We start from the raw sequence: 27,151 nt of genomic DNA, 5'->3' as shown, positions 1-27,151 counted from the left end.
TGTTCTTGCAAGGTGATTTTGATTTCAGGACACTTATTTATGTCAAACATTAAGATTATACACCGACACACACTCACACATATAAGCACACGCACACACATATATATAATATATACATATATATATGTATATATACATATATATGTATATATATACATATATATATATATATATATATATATATATATATATATATATATATATATATATATATATATATATATATATATATATATATATATCTAATAAAAAAGCCCATAAAAACACCGAAAGGGTAGAAATTATAGCATTATATTTCGAAGATGAATGTCTTCCGTTTAGGAAGACAGTTGTCTTCGAAATATAACGCTGTAATTTCTACCTTTTTGGTGTTTTTATGGGCTTCCTTTATTAGATGGAATTCTGTTTTAACATAAAATATTTTATAGTCATATACATATATTTTAAATATATATATATATACATATATAATCGTGAAGCTACAAATGTCGCTTAATATCAAATTCACGCTACCTCGGGAATATCTCCGATGGAGAATTATCACCGAAGGGGAATTTATAAGTGATAAATGGATTGGTACTGCCGGGTCACAAGAGTGGTAACGTCGATTGGAGTTGCTGGGTATGTTCTGTGTCGAGGGTTCGTGACCCGGCAGTACCAATCCATTTATCACTCATAAATTCCTCTTCGGTGATAATTCTCCATCGGAGGTATTCCCGAGGTAGCGTGAATTTGATATTAAGCGATATTTATAGCTTCATGATTGTATATACAGTAAATCACGGTGTGATAAAAAATTTCATATACATATATATATATATATATATATATTATATTATATAAATCTCCACTTAAAGAGAAAAACATGTCGACAAAATCTGCCAGCAGAACTCGAGAAAGTCATCGGCGAGTATACCTAACAAATATTAATAATTTTAATTTAACAATTCCGTATCTTAAAGAAGATTGTCAGAGCATCCGAGATTGGAGCAGCGGTATATATAGCCTGCCAAACAATAATTCGTCCAGATGTAGGGAAGCGGTCTATTGATTGGCCCTTAACTGTCGGATTCTTAGGAAACAAACAGAGCGTTTGTTTGTTGAAGTACAAATCAGTTATTCATAACAATGTTCAGGAACTCGAATGGGAACTTTTATATGTTCAATAATATACATACATATACATGAACAGTATATATATATACATATATATATATATATATATATATATATATATATATATATATATATATATATATATATATATGTATGTATATTGTTACCATATAAGAGATCCCATTCGAGTTCCTGAACATTATTATGAATAAGTGAATTGTACTTCAACAGACACACAAACATATATATATGTTTATATATATATATATACACACATATATATATATATACATATATATATATATGTATGTATGTATGTATGCATTTATATAAGTATGTATTTGTTCTTAGTGCACTTGTGCCGTTTAAAATTGCGACAATTTTTATAAAATTTGTAAATACACCGTCTTTATATCACTCCCAATACATTGCTCAGCAACTTCTTTTTATGATTGGGTGATAGTTAAATGGCCGTTAAATTACATTTAGACTCTCTGTTACATACAAAGAACTTATAACTTATGGATACAAGATTAGGGCATCCAGTGAAGTTCGCTACAGACTAGTTTTCCTTCCCCACACAATTCCTGAATTATAGAAAATCTTTGGAAAACGTAGGGAACCGTCGCGTGTCTTAAGTGAGAAACTTCAAAAGCCAGTGCTGTTAGGACACCAAAACAAAGTGAAAACTAATTTCCAGGAGATGGAGTTTCCAAAAGTGTGAAGGAAGGCCAAGAAACTTCAGAATATGAAGACGATGCACTCGGCAACTTCACCGAAGCAGATTTTGAGGTGGTCGTCATTTCCTTTCGCTGAAGCATTCCAGTTTTCCTGGAGTTACAAAATAAAAAAAAAAAACCTATAGAAGACGAAGATGTTGATGCTAACTAAATAAACTATATTAGTTCATGTAATGTTGAATGTAAGAATAAATGTAACAAGGAAAAATTGCGCAGAAGTTTCTTAGGCGCAATCGAGTTTACTGTACAGCCGCTACAGCCTATAATCAAGGCCACCGAAAATAGATGTGTCTTTTTGTGGTCTCGATATAATGCTGTATGAGCCGCGGCCCATGAAACTTTAACCACGGCCAGGTGGTGGCCTATCCTATATCGTTGCCAGAAGCACGATTATGGCTAACTTTAACCTTAAATAAAATAAAAGCTACTGATGCTATAGAGGGTTGCAATTTGGTATGTTTGATGATTGGAGGGTGGATGATCAACATACCAATTTGCAGACCTCTAGCCTCACTAGTTGTTAAGATCTGAGGCGAACAGAATAAAGTGTTGGCGGACAGACAAAGCCTACACAATAGTTTTCTTTTACAGAAAACTAAAAATCACTTCCATATCTAGAAATTTGAATCACCAAGAGAAATGCTCGGAGACATATTTCATTTGACTTTCAGATCATGGTTTTTAATAATTCACTCTCTTTATCCCGACTGATTTATATCTTCGAGGTGAATTAAAATTTATAGTTTCATACTGAATGGCTCATGGAATTTGAAAAAGTTCCTCATCACAATCAAAAAACTTACTAATAGGGCAACTTCCAGGTAATGCGTACATGCATCCATAGAAATATTTACACATACTATATATACATACATATATATATATATATATATATATATATATATATATATATATATATATATATATATATATATATATATATATATGTGTGTGTGTGTGTGTGTGTGTGTGTGTGTGTGTAATCTTTCTGAAGGCCGGGTAAATAGGGAGTGTTGAGTCAGGAAGGGCATCCGTCCGTAAAACAGCTGCCAAGACAATTTACGCAATGAGCCGTTTCATGAGTGTTCACAACCCCTTTAATATTGAAAACAGCAATAAGGACTGGGCTGAGGAGATTATATATATATATATATATATATATATATATATATATATATATATATATATATATATATATATATATATATATATATATATATATATATATATATATATATATATATATATATATATATATATATATATATATATATATATATGTGTGTGTGTGTGTGTGTGTGTATGTATATATGTATATACATATGAATATATATATGTATGTATATATATATATATATATATATATATATATATATATATATATATATATATATATATATATATATATATGTGTGTGTGTGTGTGTGTGTGTGTGTGTGTGTGTGTGTGTTTATTTATATATCTATTTAACTGTACCCAAGATTTGTAAATGGTTATGGTTTCCTCTCCAGTCGGTCGTTGATAAAAACATGTAGACCGGCAGCCAGAGTGTTTATTCCGAGTTTTGAACACAAAAGGTTTGACCCCCTAGATAAGTAGTGCCTAACCTCAACATCTCAAAAATGTATTGCTGCCGGATCAGAACTCTGGCTTTTGCACCAATAATGAACCCTAAAAACTGAAAAAAATATTTTTTGTCGAGTGAAAAACATGCTTGAAACTTTTCCTAAACCTTCCTTGGAGTCCCCTTAACACAGAATGAGCAATGCCAGTAATGTCAAGGCTGGCTTTATGTCCGCCAGCAGCTTCCAAAGGGGAGCTCAAATTCACGTTTATTCCGAGTAAGGAACACATGCCTAAAACTTCCATAAAAACCTTCCTTGGGACCCCATGAACTCAGAATGACCATTGCCAGCAAATTTCTCTCTGGCTTTCCACCCGCCAGCAAGCTTCAAAGGAGGCATGCAGTACAATTATGTGACAGCAGTGTAAAAATATGAATGAAGTAGAAATTATTCCCTTTTAACATTGTATTTGGAATGTATCATGACTAAAAGGAGGAAAAAATGGTGCATATTGATACAAATCCAGATGTAACCAAAAACGTTCTCTATGAGTGCTGAGTTGTCGTCTGGCAGCAGGGTCAGGAAGTAAACTATCAGCTGATGCCGTGAAGCTTGATGTCGTGTACTGGACGCCTAAGCTACAGATGTTTTCACTGTAAGATAGATAAGCTTTTGCCATTATTACTTCATAGTATACAGCAGGAATGTATTTAGCATACATATTTACGTGAACGTAACCTATAAATGATCGCACCGAGCATTTATCGCCCAGGAAAATAATTATATGTGCCACCGTGATGTAGCTCTACAGTTTTGTGTGTATAAAGAAATTGATTTGGTTTACGCATGCTTCTGGGTATGCTTTGCACAGTCTAGCCATTCAATTGTACGGATATTTGTAAATAGTGTAAAGTGTAAGCAATGGTAAGGCAAATTAGTCATTAGAGGTAATAAAACTGATACTAAGTAGAGGATATTTGGGTACTTTGTGAGCGGGAGACCTCACTCAGGTGGCTGTGTGCGTTGCAGTGATATGCCAAAGGTAGTATGAAAAGTAATATTATTTTCATGTGAAATAACTCGAGCAGATTCTTATCCAAAACAGTTATACTGCTATGACTATATATATGAAAGACAAGTTCTTGATGTATTATAATTATGTGAAAGTTGAGTTTGCGGAATTGTGGCACTAGCGCGAGTTGTTTCCCGCCATTCAGGAGAACATCCAGCAAAGCAAACTCAGCTCTTGAGAGTGAAACAGGACAACAAAAATATCAACATTCTCATAGAAGGAATGAAAAACACATGCAATCCTTTTACCATTGCGTCTAGTTCAGAACTCTATAACTTATCCTCAGGAAAGGCAGCACAAGATGCTATGAGGGAGTATCTTTTAGGGACCCTAAACAGCGGAAAGCAAATGAGACAGCTATTTGAGGCTGAATGTTCGGTTGAGACACGGTTCTTAAAACGTGTACCGAGAATGAGGGTGATGAACTTTGCAGCAGAAAATGTCAAGCCTTCACGAACCATTAAGGATGTAAATAAAGCAGAGGGAGTACTGGATGTCTTTGGCAGGATTCTCACCATTTCAGCAAGAACAAACAAGAATGTCAATCTTTGTCATTTGCTAAGCTTCCCAATTACCACTGTCCCACTGGCACTGGCACACACTGATGGCATCATTTTGAAAACTGACGAAGCTGCACTTACAAAGGTGTTGGATAATTATCAAAATGTAGTCCTGGACTCCACTACTCTCCCAAACATCAGAGTGACAGTACTTGATGGTGGCATCATCCTACACGAGACCCTGCTACAACACACCAGAGCCTCGTATGGGACAATGGTGCGAGATTTACTGGTAAAGACCTGCTCTTTCCATGGAGAGGAAGTCCATATCATCTTTGACCAGTACTAGTCTCCTTCCATCAAAGATTACGAGAGAGAGCTTCGAGGAAGCATTCACCAAAAGTTTGTCATCACAGGCTCTGACCAAGCCCAGGGTCAGAGTGGAGCCACACTCCTGAAAAACACTTACTTCAAGGAAGAATTTTCCCACTTTATGATGACAGAATGTGTCAAGCCCTGTTATGGGTCTGTAATTAGACAGAAAGCAGTATACATATCACATGGAGGAAAATGCATTATGCTTAAGAATGATGAAAGCAATATACTCCAGGTGATAAAGCCAGATCATCTGCAAGCTGAACATGAAGAGGCAGACACCCTTATTGCCTTCCATGTATCAAATATCCTAGAAGGGAATATAATTGTCAGATCATCCGACACAGATGTACTTGTGATCCTTCTTGGTTTACTGGGATGATATGAGCTTGGAGAAAAGGTGATTTTAGATTTTGGATCTGCTAACCATCGTAGGTTCCCTGATGTGTCTCAGATGGCTGAAGAACTGGAAAATAAACATGATGGTCTAACAGATGCCCTTCTTGGTTTTCATGCCTTAACTAGCAGTGATTTTACCTCCGCTTGCTTCCGGAAAGGAAAGATTAAGCCCTTCAGGATGTTAGAGGAAGACTTGAATGCCATCAGACATCTTCGGACCCTAGCATCAGATGAGGTGGACACTGAGGGAGTCACAGAGTTCATCTGCCATAAGTATGTATGGATATTCAGGTATGTAATAACATCAATGAATGTCGGTTTATATAAAGCTTTCCTGAAGGTAACCGACTGTACTGTAGAGGGAGAGCAGCATCTCCCAAAAATGTGAAAAAACTTAACTGTGCTTCCCTCCCTCCCTCCTTGTGAAAAGACAGCTTCACTGCATATCAAGCGTGCAAACTATGTTGCCAGGATGTGGAGAAGGGCGGACATACCCATTCCAACTTGTGGCTGGAATCCTTGTGATTTTGGCTGGTTGGCTAGTGGATCTCAACCCAAATGGTTTTCTGGCAGTTCCGTTCCTGCAGAGTGCCTCTCCACACTGAACAGTACGTCAGATATATCAGCTCACTCAGATAGTTTTGGGACTGAAGATGAGGAGCTGTCGGAAGACGCCTAGAGTGACGACAGCGATACTGATGATGAGTAACATAAACAGAAGCTACATTTTTTTTCCTGTCTATGTGATTTTCAGCGCAGTTATTTTTTGACAGCATCGCAGCATGGTATGTCTCACATTCAGAGCAGTTATATTTTGACAGCATTGCACAGCAATTAATGTTTACCCATATAATTAAATGGACATTTTCTTTTTTTCCAGTAAAAAAAGTGCGCGTATTTTTCTGAGATTACAGTTAGCTATTATGATATATGTTACATTTTGTAATGCAATTATATCATGAAATAATTATGAGAAATTAAACTGAGTTCACGAGGAATACTTTTTCCACAATTTCAGCTTTGTGTTCTTAACTCTGAAAAATTTTTAACTGAACCTCTGATGGATTTAGGAGTCACTGGCGGGTGGAAAGCCAGAGATAAATTTGCTGGCATTGGTCATTCTGAGTTCATAAGGCCCGAAAGAAGGTTTATAGCAATATTTAAGCCTTGTGTTCTTAACTCTGAATAAAAGTGAATTTGAACCTTTGGTAGATTTAGGAGTTGCTGGCGGGTGGAAAGCCAGAGAGAAATTTGCTGGCAATGGTCATCCTGAGTTCATGGGGTCCCAAGGAAGGTTTTTATGAAAGTTTTAGGCATATGTTCCTTACTCGGAATAAACGTGAATTTGAACCCCCCTTTGGAAGCTGCTGGCGGACATAAAGCCAGCCTTGACATTGCTGGCATTGCTCATTCTGTGTTCAGGGGACTCCAAGGAAGGTTTAGGAAAAGTTTCAAGCATATGTTTTTCACTCTGACAAAATTTTTTTTTTTCAGTTTTTAGGGTTCATTTTTGATGCAAAAGCCAGAGTTCTGATCCGGCTGCAATACATTTTTGAGATGTTGAGGGTAGGCACTATTTATCTAGGGGGTCAAACCTTTTGCGTTCAAAACTCGGAATAAACACTCTGGGCTCCTGCTCTAATGTGCGAGTATAATAAAGAAGTTGCTTTAAGAATGGCTCTAAAAGTTACTTATTTATCAGTGTGTGGTATTCCATAACCTATGTTCAGGGAATAAATGGTGTAAATGTGTATTTAAGAATATGACAATTTTATGAAAAAATATTTCTATTCCCAGATTATGCATTGTTCAACTGGGACACTTATAATACAATATTTGACTTGAGTCAAACATACTTGAGTCAAAATCCAGTACGACAGCCACCACAAAGCCTTCCGCACGGGAGAGAGAGAGAGAGAGAGAGAGAGAGAGAGAGAGAGAGAGAGAGAGAGAGAGAGAGAGAGAGAGAGAGAGAAATTACCTGTAGATTACTCATACATCGATTCTGCCCCTCTGGAGGTAGAGGACTACCTCGTCGAGGCTCTCCCCTTTGTGGACTCAGACATTATTTGTTGCAGTCATTTGGTAGCAATGATGTTCGATCTGACTTCGAAGGTGAATGCAACATGCCGGTTGGAGATGAAATTGCGCCCTGCATGAGGGTCGCTCAATTGACAGGCGGTATTGCGTCTTGTCTTGTCTGGTAGGATATTCGGGCATTTGTCTAATAAACTTTGTTTAAATATGTTAAGTGGGTGAACTGTGACAGTCAAGATGCCACAGTGGGAGACAGTTCCATAGAGTCGAAATTACTTACTATATGTCTTGAGAGTTGAATACGTGATGTTTACTGTCTCTTTAATGTCAACAGTTTGTCTTTTTACATTTTGTCCGTCATCAGTTTGTCCTAAAACTTTAAAAACTGGAACCAAAATATAATACGGGAATAGCGAAGGACGTTGTCTTTGGAAGGCTGCATTTTGTCATGATTATGGAGCACTGCCAATACGGGTCAGTCCGCCTTTTATTCCCTGCCGTAAACTAACGATATCTAGAAATGAAATATATCCATAATGCTGACAAAAATGGCGGAGGTGAATCTTCCGGAATGCGCAGTTTTCTGGTGCAAACTATCTCATTAGGATTATTGCAATGCTTCGGCGAAAAATTGGCAGAGAGAGAGAGAGAGAGAGAGAGAGAGAGAGAGAGAGAGAGAGAGAAGCGAAGGGTTGGGGGACGGTTTCGAATGCAGATCAAATCTTCCACAAATTTAATTTCAAGCTCTGACGTGACATCAAAGACATTTTATTCAACGGATGGGAACCATCCATTGATTTGATTAATAACATTAAAACTCTAAAATGAACGCTAAATCTATTCAGATGCGTTGGAGGTTATTTTCGGTAAGGTTTGGAATACTGGTGATAACGACAGTCAGTCGATGAGATAGCGTATGAATTAAGATAATCCCACTCTCTCTCTCTCTCTCTCTCTCTCTCTCTCTCTCTCTCTCTGCTACTTTGGATTTCTTCAACTATGAGATCAGTCACATGAATGAAATAAATATATTCCTAAAAATATAGGAAATGAAACAATTCTGAGAAAACATGATTCACTTTAAGAGGTCATTCAAAATTAAGGCTACTGACTCATGCACGACGCAGGTGATAAAGACATTAGCCCAACTGATAAGATTATATTAGCAGTTCTGATAGCGATAAACATAGCCGTTGGTCACGGCTCTTTCTTATGTCACAATCAGTTACGAAATATTTCTACGGTTAACCAAATCTAACATGGCATTGTGATTAAAGCATATCAGTTATTGAAATTTAATCCTGATTTCTAAGTATTGCTCAAGCTGTAGCATGAAAGCGAAGAGATTAAATTATTTAGAAAGAAAAACTCAAAAAGAAAGATAAGGAGGGTAAGAGGAGGGAGAAATTGGAGAAGAGGGACAGGGGTGCGAACGCGCACTCTCCCTTTCCTCCCTCCGGGCAGACTGAACGAGCAGTCACGGGGGAGACTTCCAGAGAGTTTGGAGTTGACTCCCACTCGTGACACAGTGCCGATGTGTTTCTCCAGCCCTTCCTCCTCTCGCTGTCCCGCACTCGTCCAGTACCCTTTCCCTTTCCATTCCGCCGATTTGGTGTCTTTCTTTGAAAAATAAAAAGGAGGGGAGTGAATTTATTTTCGCAGTTCAAAGTGTCTTGGAGAGACTGCAGATAAGTGGTGACGAAGGAAAAAGTTTTTTGTTATTCAAGTGTCCCGGGTACCGAAGGTTACCAGGGGTCTTCGAGGATAAGTTTTTCGTTGCTTCCAGTTTGGAGTTTTCACGCAGGCAGAAAAAACGTGGTGACCTTAGACGTGACTGGCACGGACGGGCATTAATTATTAGTTGCCATGAAGGTAAGACATATTAGACTTATTATAATTCGATCCATCTCGTAGTGCAGTGTAGGCCTCAGGCTTTGCTTTTATCCTTGTCATGCTTTTGTATCAACCGAAATGAGATATTTATACATGAAAATAAAAACTTTCATTCAAGAAAAAGTGTCTACAAACTTTAATCACATTCATGGCATTTTTTTTCGACGTCACGTGCTTTATTGAGGCCAATGTTGCGTCGTTACACAACACATTTCCAGAGTCTTGGAAAGTAGTTCAAAGCCTTTTTCTGGCAGTATTATCTGTACAAAAACATTTAATGAATGCGTAAATCTCCTGGCGCCAATTATCCACCTCTAATGAGAAATTCCAGTCGTCTTTATTTTCAACGAGCGCATCCTAGAAATTTAGATTGCTTAAACAACACTACGGAAAAGAATTAAGCTCAGGCGAGTCTTACAGCATCTCAAGGAAAATAATTTCTTTTATTTACTCTTTGAACCAATTTGGTTTCACTTTGCTACATGTAAGCTGCATATATATTAAATATATTTATGGATATACGCAAAGCAACAGATTACCAAAGTATCATCAAGTGGACAATGTGGAGTTTATTATATTAATATTTAACAATTTTATTGAAGACTGTTTATTCAATGTCTCTGTAAATGACAAACAGAAGAATATTTCAGTTCACCCTCCCATAAGTCACCCATTACCAGAAAACGAGAAAGGGGCCGAAAACTGTGGGTAATACAAGAAGTACGAGAGTACGTGTTATGAAAAAATGTAATGGAAAAGAATGCGACCATAGTATCAATAATTGGAGTATCTCTCTCTCGCTCTCTCTCTCTCTCTATCTCTCTCTTAAAGGTGACCCGTCATTTATATCTCTTACCCCGACACTAACAGCCCTACCCCATTCGATCTTCCCATCATTCTTCTCTCTCTCTCTCTCTTTCTCTCTCTCTCTCTCTCACACTCTCTCTCTCTCTCTTTACTTTTGCGGTTTTAATTAAGGTCTTTCGTACTTTTCATGGAAGTTACCCATCTTTACGAAGCATTTTTTTCCTTCCGTCAGTTTGTCCAGTTCAAGTTACTTTTGTTGTTGTATTCAAAAGACGTTGACGTTCCTATACCTTATTCAGTTCATGTATTTTCTTTTTATATGTTCTCTGTTTGTTTTATCCATATGTTCTGTAAATTGATCAAACATCATATTTCTTTCAAGTTTGTGTTTTCCTTCAGTTTTCTGAAGTATACTGGAACGATCATTTAGTTCATACCCATTCGTTTTAAATCTGTGTTTAAATATTTTATGTTCCTTTTGTAGATCTTCTCTCCTGCTTTTCCTGATAACATATGCTTATTTTAATATAAATTAATAAATTATTTTAATATACCTATTAATATATATATATATATATATATATATATATATATACACATATATATATATAATATATATATAATATAATATATATATATATATATATATATATATATATATATATATATATATATATATATATATATATATATAATTATATATATATATATATATATATATATATATATATATATATATATATATATATATATACATATATATATATATATATATATATATATATATATATATATATATATATATATATATATATATATATATATATATATATACACACACAGCATTAGCTGCTGACCTCAGGTGTCACCTTATTACTCCTGATTCCATTTAAAAATCTTTAATATTCCTCTCCTGAATTTTTTATGTCCCCCTCTTTATAATAATTATATTGCAATAATTTTTTTCTTTATGCTTCAGTTCCTGTCGTAGATCTTCATCTTATTGTTATTACTTCCATTATCTTTCATAGTTCTCTCTCTCTCTCTCTCTCTCTCTCTCTCTCTCTCTGATATTTTATTTGGAAATTACTTTTTCCTTCGCTGCAGTTTGTCATAAAGTTTCATTTTCTTTTTGCATTCCTCTCCCCTTCTGCGCTTCTTTATATCTACGTATTTTGTTTTGAAATCTTTCTTTATCCAAGCTTTAAATTTGCGCTTCTTTCGGTGACTTCTGTCACTTCTCCCCCTCTTTTATATGCTTTCTTTTATACTTTTAGTCAAGACTTTTATTTTCCAACATCTATTCTTTTTTATTCCATTCTCGACGGGGTTGAAGGAAGCATTCTTATTTTTTTTAATTTTGCTATTTTCTGAATACTTCAGCCTTTTCTCTGGCTGTTTGTCTGTCTATTCCTTCTTTTGATTCGTCACTAATCGTGATATAGATTTTTCTGACTGTTTTTTTATTTATTTGTTTTTCTTCTATCGCATGCAATGCATAAGAATGATCTCTCTAAAGATATGACATCCCTCTCCCCATCCCTTTCCGCCCTACACACCTCTCTCCCCCATCCCAACCTCAGCCGCCCCCTCACCTCTCTCTCTCTCTCTCTTCCTTTTCCACCCTTTCCTCCACATCTCTGTTTCCTCTCCGAGGCAGCGCTAATACGACTTCAAATGAGCAGCGGCACCATTTATTTTTGGACGTTAATTAAAAAACTTTATTTCCGCCGCCATTTCTGGATAGCCTGAGGTAAGCCCGAAAGTTATCCGGTCGAGGAAGGGGCTTTCCAGGCGAGTGGCCGCCAGAAATTCCCTCGAAATGAAGAGAACACCTACGACACTGTCCGGCTTAACAATTCCAAGTGATTGTGTTTAACAGCGCTTGTTAATATCCAGAATTTCTGTTTGGGACCCTTTGCAGACGTGTAGTATTTCCGATTGCTGGTGAATGAATGCATCCAAAATAATTGTGTATTTAGTAGTTATGCAATTACAGATAATTCTGCGCACGAGTTTTGGCAATTATCCAAGAATCCCGACACCGATTTGGAAAAATTTTCCTATAATTCTTCTTAATAGCGTGCTCCAATACTTATTAAAGCGTGAACATATACATATGTATATATATATATATATAATATATATTATATATATACATATACATATATATATATATATAATTATATATATATACATATATATATATATATATATATATATATATATATATATATATATATATATATATATATGGGTGCATGTGTATGTGTATATAGAGAAAAAGAAGAAAGGGAGAGAGATTAGTAAAATGAAAATATGCAGGATCATCTCACATATTATCAATTTCAATTTTTTAATGCGCACATCAATGGTGTTAGCAAGCCTTCGAAGTTATCTGGTAGTTAAATCTGCTTGTTTACACGGTTTCAGCTATTATTGCAATAATGCATTGATATTTGATATATTTCAAATTTTCTGCATTTTCAGTTATAACTCATAACGATAATAGGAGCGATAAAACAGGCCAAAGGAAACCCCGTAAGAAGTAGAAAGTTATTGTTCTTCGTGTATTTGGCGTTGAAGTGGAGGAATACCAAATCTGAACACTTCATGTCTTTTGTGACTGAAATATGAGACTAACTAGATTTATGTCAAAATCATTATGAGACTAAAGTGTGTTGTGTCAATGGATAATTAATGTTCTTATGAATGGACTCATAGAAGTTAGTGTAAGGAAAAGGGACGTAAGTGAAAAGGATTCGAAAAGGGGGTAATGGATGGTGTGTGTGGAGTAATTATGCTTGCAGATAATGCTGGTTAATTAGTGCCAGTGCAGAGATGGCGAAAAGCTTTGTAAGCGCCTGGCAAACATTGAAACTCGAAAGGAAAGGCTACCAGGGGCAGGAACATAAGGGGTAAATAGAAGGTGGGTAGATGGAACATTGATGATATTAAAGGTGACTGAGGAAAGGAAGTAGTTAATTTGTACAGTTATTTTTTTAGCAACTACAATGGGTGACGGTAGGATGACAGAAGAGGTAAATCACAGAAGAGGAGAAGACAACAGATTAGAAGGGTCACTGCGAAGGTTTGGAAGAGAATAAAGAAGTGGGTAAGAGAGATCGCGCGAGGCGTTGCAAGGGAATATCTTTAGCGCCTTCAAGATTTTAAGTTACGTGGAAGATAATTTTTGTAATCGTTCAAAGAGAGTAACGTCAACGGAAAAACAGTAAATTATTTCCACAGACTGCTACATTCAATCATGATAAACAGGAGAGTTTATCTTTCCTATCCACATTAATATAAATTGTACAGAGATTATCATATTGCAAGATAAAGTACTGGCCACAAAGCATTGCACTGTTTACATGAGTATTTGTATATCACTAAATTTGGAGACGGCACACATACACACACATATATATGTATGTATGTATGTCTGTATGTATATGTATATATATAAATATACCGTATATATGTATAACATATATATATATATATATATATATATATATATATATATATATATATATATATATATATATGCGTGTGTGTTTGAGTGTGTGTACATACATACATATGTATATGTATGTACATACATGCATATGTATATATATATATATATATACAGTATATATACATGCGTGTGTGTGTTTGTGTGTGCCTTTGTCTGTGTGTCAGTGTCCGCGTCAGTGTCATAAAATTCTGTGGATGCTCTCTCTACCACGTTCAAATATCCCGCAACCTCAAATATCTGTACCATTCGAAAATTATGACCCATTGATAATTCTGACCACTTTACATATTTATTAAACCGGATTATTTGGTTCGCCATTGAGCTGATGGAATATAACTCAAACAAACCCTTGTACGCACGTGCATTCGTGGTGTCCACAGCCCTCCCCCGTGTAGAATCAATTTCTATCCACTGAGAGGAAAAGGGAAGATTTTTTTTACAGCACGAGGGTTCAGCTCCTGTAAACGAACTTCACAATATGACAGTTGCCGAGGCCAAAGATCAGAGCGAATGCTTCGCAAAAATTCATGTCGGGCAAACAGTAAAGCTCAAAACAGGAAAAGGGTTCCATTCCCGTGATGGAATGTCCAACTTTAAACTTGCCATCACTCAACTGTTCAAAAGAAAAGGAGTATCGAGAATTTTTTTCCCGTCTCAATGTCTATTCATTTTGGCAATTTGATGAATGTAATTAGTGCATCCAAATCACCGTTTTTTCTTTTCTGTTTTCCGAGTATCTATTCAGTTGTAAGATTCTTTTACGTAGAGAAAATTTCGTCGTGATTCTTATTTTTTCTTTCATTCAAGTGTATGAGGTACAAGCGGTTGTAATGAATCAAAGCTCTCTTTCATATGTATTATTTTATCTCTCTATGACCTATGTGTATAATTTTATAATAAAAAATATGCATATTTTCTTGCCCTCAGAATTAAATATGGGGGTGATAACAAAACTAAAATATAACCTGATGCATCATTAGATCTCGATATTCTGATTTATATAGAAGCTAAAAGTTATAAGCTACCAAATTTTGAAAACTGCCTACATTTTCAAAGTTCTCTAACCTCCATTTCCGCGAACCTTTGTCCTTACTAGCCTAATTTGTTGTTGTTCTTGTTGTTGTTATAGGTTTAGGTACGATAAGGACATCAGGTTACCATTTTCAGTGACCCTCGCTTACAAAAATTGAAAAAGTTTACTATATTCGCAGCTGGTTGGGGCTTATATCTACATATATGCATTATGACTTTTGACTATTTACTGTCAGTTATTTTACTATTTTACTTGTATAGTATCAAGTGATGACCATATCCACATCTAAATTGGTTGTTTGAGTGTTCGTTGTATCGTGGAGTTTAATTTGGGAGTAATTTACTGTTCAAAAATGCACTTATTGTACGAGTATAGCTACATATGTTATGTTTCCATGATTGTCTTTTATTTATTTCGAGATCCATTTGCTGGGAAATGCATTGAGGCATATTGCGGTGATAATTCACTTCATGTTTTAGTTTAGTTAAAAAAGCCTTTTCAGAGTTTGACAGAAACTCTTCGTTACGTGAAAATCCACTATATTGGGTGCATTTGTGATTTTAGAATGAAATAAAATGCATCTAAGATCTTTTAAATTTCATTTCCTGTTTTGTGTCGTCGTTTAATAACAACATATTTAATAATAACATACTTCTTTGAAGGAAATCCGTATATGAAGTTAAGGACATAGAGGAATAAAAATGAGAAACGATACTAAAAATATATTGATGAATCAGTGACCAAAAAATCCTATTACCCTCCTGTTGGATATCATTTTATTATTGGTATTGCCCGGGTAAAGATCGTGCATTATCTTCAATTTTATAATACTGGAAATTAGTTTAAATTTGTTAACATTCTCCATTTAATCTGACATTCCCGCTTCCCTTCCAGCAGCCACCTCCCTCATTCCTCCGTCCAATTTCCAAACCCGCGTTGGAGGCGTCTTTGGGGTACAATCGTCCAATTACGTCTTATCCTTCGGGTTATCACAGTGATTTTCCCGCTTTCCTTTCCGCCTTTCCCGCTCCTGAATTTGTCATTTTCATTTTCGGAAATTTTCGGAGAGCTGACCTTCTCTGAGATAAGATTTTATCATTTTATCCCAGCCGATCGTTCATAATAAGTTAATAATTAAAATGAAGGGATGCGATCTAAATGAGACAGCACATGTCCTCATTTTTCATAAGACTTTTTCATTAAAAGTTGAAAGTTGGTTCAAGTTGGAACGAAGGATGAATTTTCATAAGGAAGAGACAAATTACGAGTAAGCTATCCGTAATACGTAGGTTAGAACGTTGCATGTGTACCTTTAAGCAAAAGCTACTCTCTTTAGTAAAAAGTATTTCAGTTATCGACTAAGAAATAAGCATAGACATTTTCTTAAATCCTTACTTGGATTGAGTAATAGAAAACTTACTTCACATAAGCATACAAGACTAGTCATACATCCCCGAGAAACAAGACATAAAGATATTATAAGAACTTACAAAGCTCATAACGTTTATTAGAGACGAAAATCATATTAGGAATGTTCAGAGAGTGACTTGAAATTAGGTGGCGACAGAAAGATACTAGAGGTATACTGTATACGTATTAAAACGAAGACATAAAACTGAAGCGATAACTACCATCGCATATCCTTCCACAAACAGTTGACTTGGATAAAAAGACCCGTATATAATTAGATTAAGCGTAATGACCAAAAACTATTCTCTGAGCAATTATGAGTTACTCTCTCTCTCTCTCTCTCTCTCTCTCTCTCTCTCTCTCTCTCTATATATATATATATATATATATATATATATATATATATATATATATATATATATATATATATGTATGTATGTATGTATGTATATATATGTGTGTGTGTGTGTGTGTATAATGCAAGTAATTCCCACTTATGATAGTCGGTATAAACGGAAAGCTTTGTAGAAAAAACCTCGGGGTTGTCTCATCAATCACTGCTGGAAATATGATTTTGTACTCTGACCTGAAAGGAGACAGGGCGAATAGCCGAGTACCCATATCCATCTCAGGCCTAATGGGGTAATGTAAAAGGATGGGAGAGGCTGGAGGCTGAATGCAGACTACGAGATGAGATGCCTGTCCGTAGGAGGAAAGATAGGCTGTGGGAGATTAGAAACAAAATCGAAGACAAATATTACATTCTGATTTTGCTCACCGAATTTTTCTTCTCTGGGATGTGACAAAAGTAATTTGTTTATGGTCTAATACTCTAATATGACAAGATAATTAGACATACGATTAACAAGTTTAAAAACTAACAAGCAACGTTCCAAACTAAGATCTGGGTTAGTAAATCTTTCAATATAGATATTTTGTGTGTATGACATGGTACTAAAAAATTCACGTTTTTCCACCAGAAACTAGTCGTCTTTACATGCATATCTTTTAAATGTGGCCTATTTCGGATCTGCTTCCTCCATATGCGCCTGTCTTGAGACAGAAAGAAGCCTTCCTGTTATAATGTGACCCTTGTCCCTCTTCCTAATCAAGTCATAGTTCTACCATTATAGGAAAAGCAAGGAAAAGTTCCTCAGCAAACACACAAATTTCAGACGACATGCTACTTCTCTAAAATAATGGCCTATACTGGTGCTTGTATGTGACTAACTGTAATAATGTTCTTTACTGAGGCAGTTGGGAAGGACAGCCTTGTTTCCTTTTCTGGACTAAGACAAAGGGAAGGGGAAAACTAAATTTCGAGAGATGGAAAATAGGTTGTCTAATGTGAAGGAAACCAAATACGGATTCGCATGAGGATGATATTTATTTTTTATTAGATAATAATCTGTATAGGAACAACAGAGAATAATTTCAAAAGGCTGAGCACCGATTTCTATTTTGATCCCTAAAGGATACACACTGGTTATGGTTGCTCAACTCAAATAGTCTCAAAATAAAATCAGAGTGATAAGAGAACAGTTATTAATGCCAAACAAGTAAAAAATGCGCCGAAGTTTCTTCGGCGCAATCGAGTTTTCTGTACAACCGCTACAGCGTAAAATCAAGGCCACCGAAAATAGATCTGTCTTTCGGTGGTCTCGGTATAATGCTTTATGAGCCACGGCCCATGAAACCTTTAACCGCGGCCCGGTGGTAGCTTATTTTATATCGTTGCCAGAAGCACGATTATGGGTAACATCGACCTTAAAGTAAAAACTACTGAGGCTGGAGGGTTGCAATTTGGTATGTTGGATGATTGGAGGGTGGAGGATCCACATACTAGCCTCAGTAGTTTTTAAAATCTGAGGTCGGACAGAAGAAAAAGCGGACGGACGGACAAAGCCGGTACAATAGTTTTCTTTTACAGAAAACTAAAACAAACACATCACAGAATCCAGGAGTCAAATCTCTTGTCTACAGTTACACCCAAAGCTTAACCCACAGAATCCAATAGAGGCTGACGTGACTAAGGACGTAGCGACCGCAGCTAAAGAGGGCTGGACTGAGGGTCAAGTTTATGGCCGTAGGAATTGACCCCATAGATAGAGCAAAGTGAGAGGGCACCCTCAAAGAGGATGAGCGGACGGAATGAAGCGCAGACGAACATGGGAAAATGGAACACTCCTGGAAAAGAAGACAAGACAAAGAGCTGAAAGAGTATACGAGAATAGATAAGGAAAATTTAGTCAATGTTTTGTACAAGAAGTACCAAAGGCAAAAGCACCAGTAATAGGCGCACATTAGCAAGGAAAATTAACCTTGAATGTATTTGTTGCTTCTCATGAGTAATGACTATATTCAATCCGGTTTATCCATACAGAGGATAATTTAACAGCTTAACTGGTTGCGTATATTATATAGCTTCCTCGTATCACCTAAATTATTATTATTATTATTATTATTATTATTATTATTATTATTGTTATAATCATTATTATTAGTTTACTTTAATGGTTAAATATAGGGAACCTCATGACGAAAGAAGTGAACGAATATTAACAATGTGCGGTTTATTTAAAAGAATCTTGAAGTTCCCTTGTGTACTCTAGTCTACTGTAGGTTATATGTTAAATTCAAGTGAACAGTGAGATATTTCAGGCAGAGCAAAGTTTAAGTCACGATTTTTTTAAATGAGTCAGTTACAAGAAAGAAAAAGATAGAGAACACAGTCCATCCGATAAGAAAAAAAGTATCAGTCAGTTAAATGACGAGATTACCTTTTGCGGGGGTTGGGCGGGGGGGGGGGCGTTATTATCCCGTCTTATAAATGAGTTTTGAAGACTGCCTTCTCACTGAATAATTTTTTTTTTTAGGCTGTTCACCATTTTCAGTTCTTGTCATATTGTCCTATCCAGCATAAATTGGAAGAATAAATATTCCCTTGTGAAAGTATATAGATGCTGTCGATACATCAAGGAAATTCTGATATTTAATTACCACAGCATCAAGAGTCAATTCACAGTACACAAAAGGAGTTCAAAGTCCTTGAAAATGCGGTAGCGTAAATTCAACCTGAACCTTTAAGTAAGAAGCCCAAACTGTTATTGAGGAAGTGATTCGTAAAGGACCGCACAAGTGCAGGCATGCTAAAAGGATTCCCGACACAAAGATTTTACCCAGCAGGCCTTCCTGGGGCCAATCTTGACGCAAACCTTGATGTATAGCTGGGGTAAGACAGCTTCTCTGACTCTAAGTGGTTTTATTCTACGCACAATCGACCAGCTAGAAGAGAAGCACCAACGTAATCTCATGAAATATAAGTAGAGTCAATATTATACTACTAAAGGAATGTGAACTCTGAAAACTTTTCATGTAATAAAAAGTCAGGACAGAAAACTTAAGGTTGAAGTAAAAAGAGAACGTATGCTATGTTTTCTTTCCAGTTAACCTAACGGAGTGCTATAAAATGTCCTGAAATATGCACAACTACTGAAATTCTTCAAACAAAAATAATGCTCAGCGCAATAATTAAAACCCAGTGATTTTACCAAACACTACCGAGTGTGTAACATTGTAAGGAATGGCAATAACAACAAATTTAATTCAAAAGAAAAAAGATGAAGAAATGTTTGCAGTCAATACATAGATCATGAGATCATGGTAAAACATCTTATAAAAAAGGATGTAATTATTGGTAGCTTATCCTGAATACCCGGGCCAACGACTAACGTAGTTTTAGTATAGTTATCATGTACTACTAGAGCGATTCATCGTATTGATCCTGAAGAAGCTTATCTCTGTAGAAATTTTGTAGACTGCTTATATTTCCAGTCGATAATCCATAGCTTCCTTATATTTATAAGAACCTCGATCCGCTTTCTATTCTGGAAATAAAACTGAAAAATCGTTATTGAAATGCTTCCTCGCGACTCGCTAATATTCATAACATCCTCTTACTGTAAACTAAACTGAATGAGGGAGGGGTCAACGGAACAGCGAAATAAACAAAAGGACACGACAGATCATCCTCCCAACAGAATAAAAGCTCTACTCAAATTTGTGCGTAATTATTTCCCTATATCGTAGTTAAATGGAATGCACTCTATTTCCTGACCGCTCCAGTCAGTCTTTTTCTACATCCTGCATTTCTAAATTCCTCGTCAATCCATTTCATTTCCCTTTCTACGACCAGTTAGCGAACGTATGAAATCAACCTCAGCGACCAATGTCTTTTTTTTCGTTAGTAACAATCTGGCTCTAATTAGCTATTCAAGTCGAACAATAAACATGAAATGCAGTGATATTTTGAACAAAGGTTACTGAAGTGTTTCATTAATTTTTGAAGCTGGTTTTAAACCCTAGTCTAGAAAGGCCTAATAAACGCGATCATTAGGGCTTCCAGGTGTGCAGTGATTAAAACAGCATTTCATGCTATTTACACAGCATCAGACTATTATCAAGGATGATCTCAATAAAATGTTGAAAAGGCCTATTCAAACAAAAGTAGCCCATTGACATGACATCATTGTGTATAGTAATGAACAAGGTTTTGGCATTCAACTTTTTAACAAGGTTTGTCTAATTAACATTTGTAATGTAATGTACAGCATAATTAATACCTGTTATGCATTTGCATGAATGCAAATACGAATTAAATAATTGGTTTCATGACCTGATCTCGTATGAACTCCGAAATCCATTTGTCATATTTTATAAACTATCCAGGGACTGCATTGCCTAACTCGGAAAACTCCGACTGCAAAAGGCACCGCATTCTCTCCTCAGTTAATGACCACTAAAAGTAAACTTGCAGTCTCTTAACTCATGCCTACTGGCCGCCGGCAGCGAAGCCCCAGGCTGCTTTCCGGCCGAAACTTTATTGATTTATAACTTTGAGTGCATGAGAGCGGGTGGATATTGAATGCAAGTGCATTATATGCAAATTCGCAGGCCGAACAAAAACGGAATGAACTGCGCGCTACGGGACGGCCGGTTAATATTCGTTTATTTTTCATATGTGACCTGCAATCAGGTTTTTTTACTTTTTTTTTTACATTACATATATGAATAATAGTTACGGACATTTTGGTAACATTGCAAACATTGGCATTCACAGGAAGAGAGAGAGAGAGAGAGAGAGAGAGAGAGAAAAAAGGATATTAACGGTAAATAAGGACGAAATAAATAAAATATCAAAACGATGATTAATTTTGAAATAAGAAAAGGAAGTCTGAATGAAAAAGCAGTTTATCGCGTACAAAATTGTGCAGTTTTTCAAGCATACTAGTTTGTCCCCAACTAAAATCTGCCAAACTCTGACTTCGGGGATTTGCAAGTGGGTGAGAAAGGGTACAGAAAACTTGAGGGGAAAACTTAGAAAAAAAAATTATGCTGGTGATGTCGGTCACGATAACATAGGTTGCAGTCTGATCCTAGATGTTCATTCTTGCCTCCCGATCTCTTCATACGCAAATATCCAGCCCCCTTCTCTCTCTCTCTCTCTCTCTCTCTCTCTCTCTCTCTCTCTCTCTCTCTCTCTCTCTCTCTCTCTCTCTCTCTCAGGATCTTGTTTCACGTTAAGAAACTTGAATTAGAGTTACGTTGGAATAATGCTAGTCAGTGCCTTTATATATATATATATATATATATATATATATATATATATATATATATATATATATATATATATATATATATATATATATATATATATATATATATATATATATATATATATATATATATATATATACATATATATATACATATAATATATATATATATATATATATATATATATATATATATATATATATATATATATATATATATATATATATATAAAGGCACTGATAAGCATTATTCCAGCAGTAACTCTAATTCAGTTTTCTTGACTCGAAACAAGTTCCTAAAGGAGAGATAGAGAGAGTCATTTTCGATTTATTTATGTAAGAAGGGTTTCAAAGTAATCTGCATACAAGTTACACACATACATACACACACAACTGTATATATATATATATATATATATATATATATATATATATATTTATATATATATATATATATATATATATATATATATATATATATATATATATATATATATATATATATATATATATATATATATAATATTTATATTTATGTATGTTTTGTGTGTGTGTGTAACATATAAGCAGATTACTTTGAAACCCTTTCTTATAAATAAATCGAAAAGCTCTTTCCCAATGCCAGTATATAATATAATATTTATGGTTTATATACAGCGCTTATTTATAGTTTATGTAACGTTTATATCAGTAACTCATGAACATACAGATAAACCCACGGGAGGATTTGTAACTAAATCAATACGACTGAATGCATCGATTCATGAAAGTGCTCAGTAATTAAATAAAATGAAGAGCAAAATTAAATGGAAAATAAACTATACGAACAATATTTCATTAAACGAGACCCAGATCTGGCACCAGTTATTGACAGAGCAGAGACCTGCCAATGAAAAGCAGGACAGAAAAATGAGTAGGGAGAAGTATTGACGAACAGGTTGGGTGAACAGACAGCTACTGAAATTAAAGGAATTTGCTCGTTATTTGGGGCTGCCGTTGAATAAGGCAATATTTCAGGCATGTTTATAACCTTTCGGTGTTGAAGCCTTCTGAAATGCAGAGTCTAATTGTTGCGATTTATGTTTTCGCCTAGTTTAAGACACCCTATTTCTAATAGTGTCATGAATTTATAGGTTCTTTTTAATTCACTTTATGCAATGAATTTTAGAAATATGAGTGAGTAGAATGAAAATATGCGAAACACATAGACTTATAGCTTAATTTGACTTCACTGTTAGTAATGAATATTTGAAATATGAGTAAACAGAGTGAAAATATATGAGACAAAGAAAAGGGTGAAAATATATGAGACAAAGAAAAAATTAATGTATGAAATGTTTATTCTATTTTTCGTAATAAATATTAGAAATATGAGTGAGCAGACTGAAAATGTACGGAACAAAAAGATTTACAGCCTATATTTGCTTTCCTTTTAGTACTGTGCATTAGAAATATGAGAGGACAGAATAAAAATATACGGGACAAAAAAATTACAACATATTTACTGTACTTTCAGTAATAAAAGTTAGGAATGTGAGTAAACAAAATGAAAATATGCGGGACAAAAAAATGCTGCATGAAACTCTCAGCCACGGCCCATGAAACTCTCAGCCGCGGCCCATGAAACTTCTAGGCACGGCCCAGTAGTGGCCTGTGTTGTTGGCGCCTACAGCAGTGCCAGACGCACGATCATGGCTAACTTTAGCCTTAAATAAAATCAAAATTTCTGAGGATAGTGGGCTGCATTTTGGCATGTCTGATAATTGGAGGGTGGGTGATCAACATACCAATTTGCAGCCCACTAGACTCAGCAGTTTTAAGATCTGAGGGCGGACGGAGAGACAAATAGCCATCTCAATAATTTTCTTTTACAGAAAACTAAAAACATGCAGCAACAAAATGTGTGGCAAAAATAAGAAATTTCGAGGTGTTCCATTAAAGCGCGAGACCCTGCTCTCTCAAATCTCCGTCCTACCGAAAACCTCACGCTTAGGGTCTTCGGGTTACACTCGGCCAATTTCTCCATCTCTCAGGGGCCATTTCCTTCCCCCAGTCTTTCATTTTCCTCAATTTCCAGGGAATATTCGTGAAACCTCCGGTGAATGTTTAAGGAACGTCCGTGCAATCTCGAAAAGAGATAAAAAAACTTCCATGTAGATTCAAAAAACAGTTGAAGGATCATCTGTGTACATTCAGTTGTACGATCAGTTGTATTGTCAAGGCATATTGAAGTAACCAAAGAGAAAACTGACAAGATATACGTGTATTTTACGCTATAATAAAAGAACAATTTAGAAATGTTTCCCATTCTTTTTCATCGCACAAAAAAAGTAAAAAATGCTCTGAAGAAACTTCGAGTTTTCTGTACAGCCGATACAGCGTATAATCAAGGCCACCGAAAATAGATCTAACTTTCGGCGGTCTCGGTATAATGCTGTATGAGCCGCGGCCCATGAAACTTTAACCACGGCAAGGTGGTGGCTTATCTATATCGTTGCCAGAAGCACGATTATGGATTACTTTAACCTTAAATAAGATAAAAACTACTGAGGCTAGATGGCTGCAATTTGGTATGTTTGATGATTGAAGGGTGGATGATCAACATATCAATTTGCAGCACTCTGGCCTCTGTAGTTTTTAAGATTTGAGAGCGGATAGGAAAAGTGCGGAGAGAAAAAAGTGCGGAGAGAAAAAGTGCGGACGGACAGACAAAGGAAGCATAGTAGTTTTCTTTTACAGAAAACTAAAACTGACAAAAAGGACATAATTAAAACAAAAACATTTTCTCAAGTATCTACGTATAATATTTAAAGCAACGAAAACAAACGACCGTTATATTCATTTACTCTGCTCCCCGTGAAGGGAGAACGTTAATTTCAGTAGTCTAAAAAATCAGAAATAAACACAATAAGCTCTCCTGCCATCCTCATTTGCATAATTAAAATGGATCGCTCCTCCCCAAAGACGCAAATTCTTAATAAAACGGACAAAGAACGTACTCATTTTACGACGTCCTCGAGGGGACGTTACCTCTTCCCTCGGTTTTATCACTTTATTCTGTCATAAAAAGAGCAAAGGGCAAAGGCCAGAGAGAATAACGCTATAAAGGTCTGATGATGTACAGTGAAATCAAACACGAGCTTGTTGTTTGTTCAGAGCCAAGTGGGTTTTAATGAACAGAGAAGAATTGTAGTTAAACGGCTCAGTCCAAACAGGAAATACTAGTATATTACATTCAAACGTCAGCACTAAATTATTTGTTATTTGTATTAAGGATACAAAAGACAAAAAGTTACAAATAAAATGAGTAATGATCATAGATAATTCTTTGAGTACTTAAAGACTGAATCTTTCAATGAATTATCTCTCTCTCTCTCTCTCTCTCTCTCTCTCTCTCTCTCTCTCTCTCTCTCTCTCTCTCTCTCTCTCTCACCTAAAGAGATCAAAAGGCTATTTCAACGACAGTAGACAGAATTATTCGCTGGGAATCCAGTGGCTTATGCTTTGAACCTCTCCATTAAACAACTGATGGAAAGTTAAGTCGAAACCTCTTTCCGATTATCTACGGAGCATCCTAGAGTATTTTTTTTTTTTTTGTAAAAGCCGACTGACAAGGGTATCCTAATACACTTATTCATCCAACACTTTAATTTTAGAAAAACAAAATAATCGCTTGAAATAGTTATCCAAGGCCAAGAAACGCAAACTTAATTACGAATGACAGGAGGAATTGTTAAATTTTATGTTCATTCCATAGCCTAAAGTCAGACAGTACAATATAAAAGTAAATTTTAACTTTGCTCCTCTATAATCCTAAGCCGAATTATGGAAACTAAACGTGAATGCTTTTAATGCGAATAAAAAATATGAATCAGCAAGAACAAGAACTCAAATGCAAATACTAGAAGCATGCAGAAATGCCTAGGTATAAAAACAACAATAGTTTTTGAATGATTAAAGGGGAGAGGAAAAAGGCTTCATTAGTCCTAGGAGAATATAGAGACGAAATATTAAAATGTTTGTCCCCCTTGAAAGAAGGATTTTTTTTAGTTAACATACATTTTCTTTTGCTTTCACAGACGGAATTTCGGAGCAAAAACAAAATGCATATTCAAAATGCATTTATCGCTAAGTATTGTATATACAGTACAAGGATTTGGCAGAACCAGGAATTTTCATGAAACAAATCAAAGGAGGCAGCTGGAGTTTTGGTGGGAAGGTATTAGAATAACTTTGCCTCGCCCTTCCACTTACAGTAAATTTTTTTAAATGATAATCAAATAAAATATCTTTACCCTGTGATTAAGACTGTTTGTATGATCATGCCACTAATTTTATCACTCACAAGTAGGCTAAGGTACAGTCAAGTCATAATTTTCTCTGACAAATTTAATGAACAGGAACCGTTTCCAAATCTTAATTGCATCTCTAATTCGAATACTAATTGCACAAAATGACATATGAAGCCTTTTAAACTTAAATATATTTCTCCTGAGATACTAAAAAAATTACCACAATAATAAAGGCCAGTTTCATAGATTTGAAGACATTGTTTCTTCTCGACAAACCAACATCTGAATAGCACTGAATTTAGAAATAACATAAAATGAATAACTCGTTTTCGTTTCAAAGTCCTATTTTATGTGAGAGATTTGATAAATCATAAGAAAGGAGAAACATCGTGAAGGTTGGCGCGGCTTCCTCAAGTAACGATGAAGTGGAATGAGGGTCACGTTTATGACCGAAGGAATGGCACCCATAGAATTCCTCAGGAACGAAGTTAGGAGAGAAAAGCGAGGAGGAGGAGGAGGAGGCGGAATTATTCGAGCGCGCAGTCGTGGTGAATAGAAGACTCGAAATCTAATCGAAGCGAGAGGAATACTGTTAACATGCGAAAATAAAGACACTTAAGACATGGGCTCCTATGTTTTTGTGAAGCCATACATTATACAAGTGAAATGGCAATGCAACACAGCGCTCTTCATCAAGTCAACCTCATTTAAAGAGTTGTTGTCTCAATTTAAGCTGGCCTTATGCCAACGCCGACTCATGCACCTCGGCGGCCCGTA

The 27,151-nt window shown here is 35.6% G+C and overlaps 1 protein-coding gene across 2 annotated transcripts in view; it reads left to right on the top strand.

Annotated features, from left to right (window-relative positions):
* Nucleotides 1-27,151, top strand: part of LOC136840956 (leucine-rich repeat neuronal protein 3-like) — a 389,337-nt gene that overhangs the window by 150,368 nt on the left and 211,818 nt on the right. Inside the window, exon 1 of one of the 2 annotated variants that reach the window (XM_067107937.1) lies at nucleotides 9,027-9,676. The exons of the other annotated variant lie outside the window; for it this stretch is intronic. Within the exon in view, the coding sequence (XP_066964038.1) occupies nucleotides 9,671-9,676 (6 nt within the window). The 5' untranslated portion in view covers nucleotides 9,027-9,670. Of the gene's footprint in view, nucleotides 1-9,026; nucleotides 9,677-27,151 lie in introns of those variants that run through there. 2 annotated transcript variants of the gene reach the window in all.

This window comes from Macrobrachium rosenbergii, chromosome 8 (assembly GCF_040412425.1).
Source record: "Macrobrachium rosenbergii isolate ZJJX-2024 chromosome 8, ASM4041242v1, whole genome shotgun sequence".
NCBI classification, from domain to species: domain Eukaryota; kingdom Metazoa; phylum Arthropoda; class Malacostraca; order Decapoda; family Palaemonidae; genus Macrobrachium; species Macrobrachium rosenbergii.
Note: the sequence above shows the minus strand (reverse complement) of the source record. Positions and strands in the feature narration are given on the sequence as shown.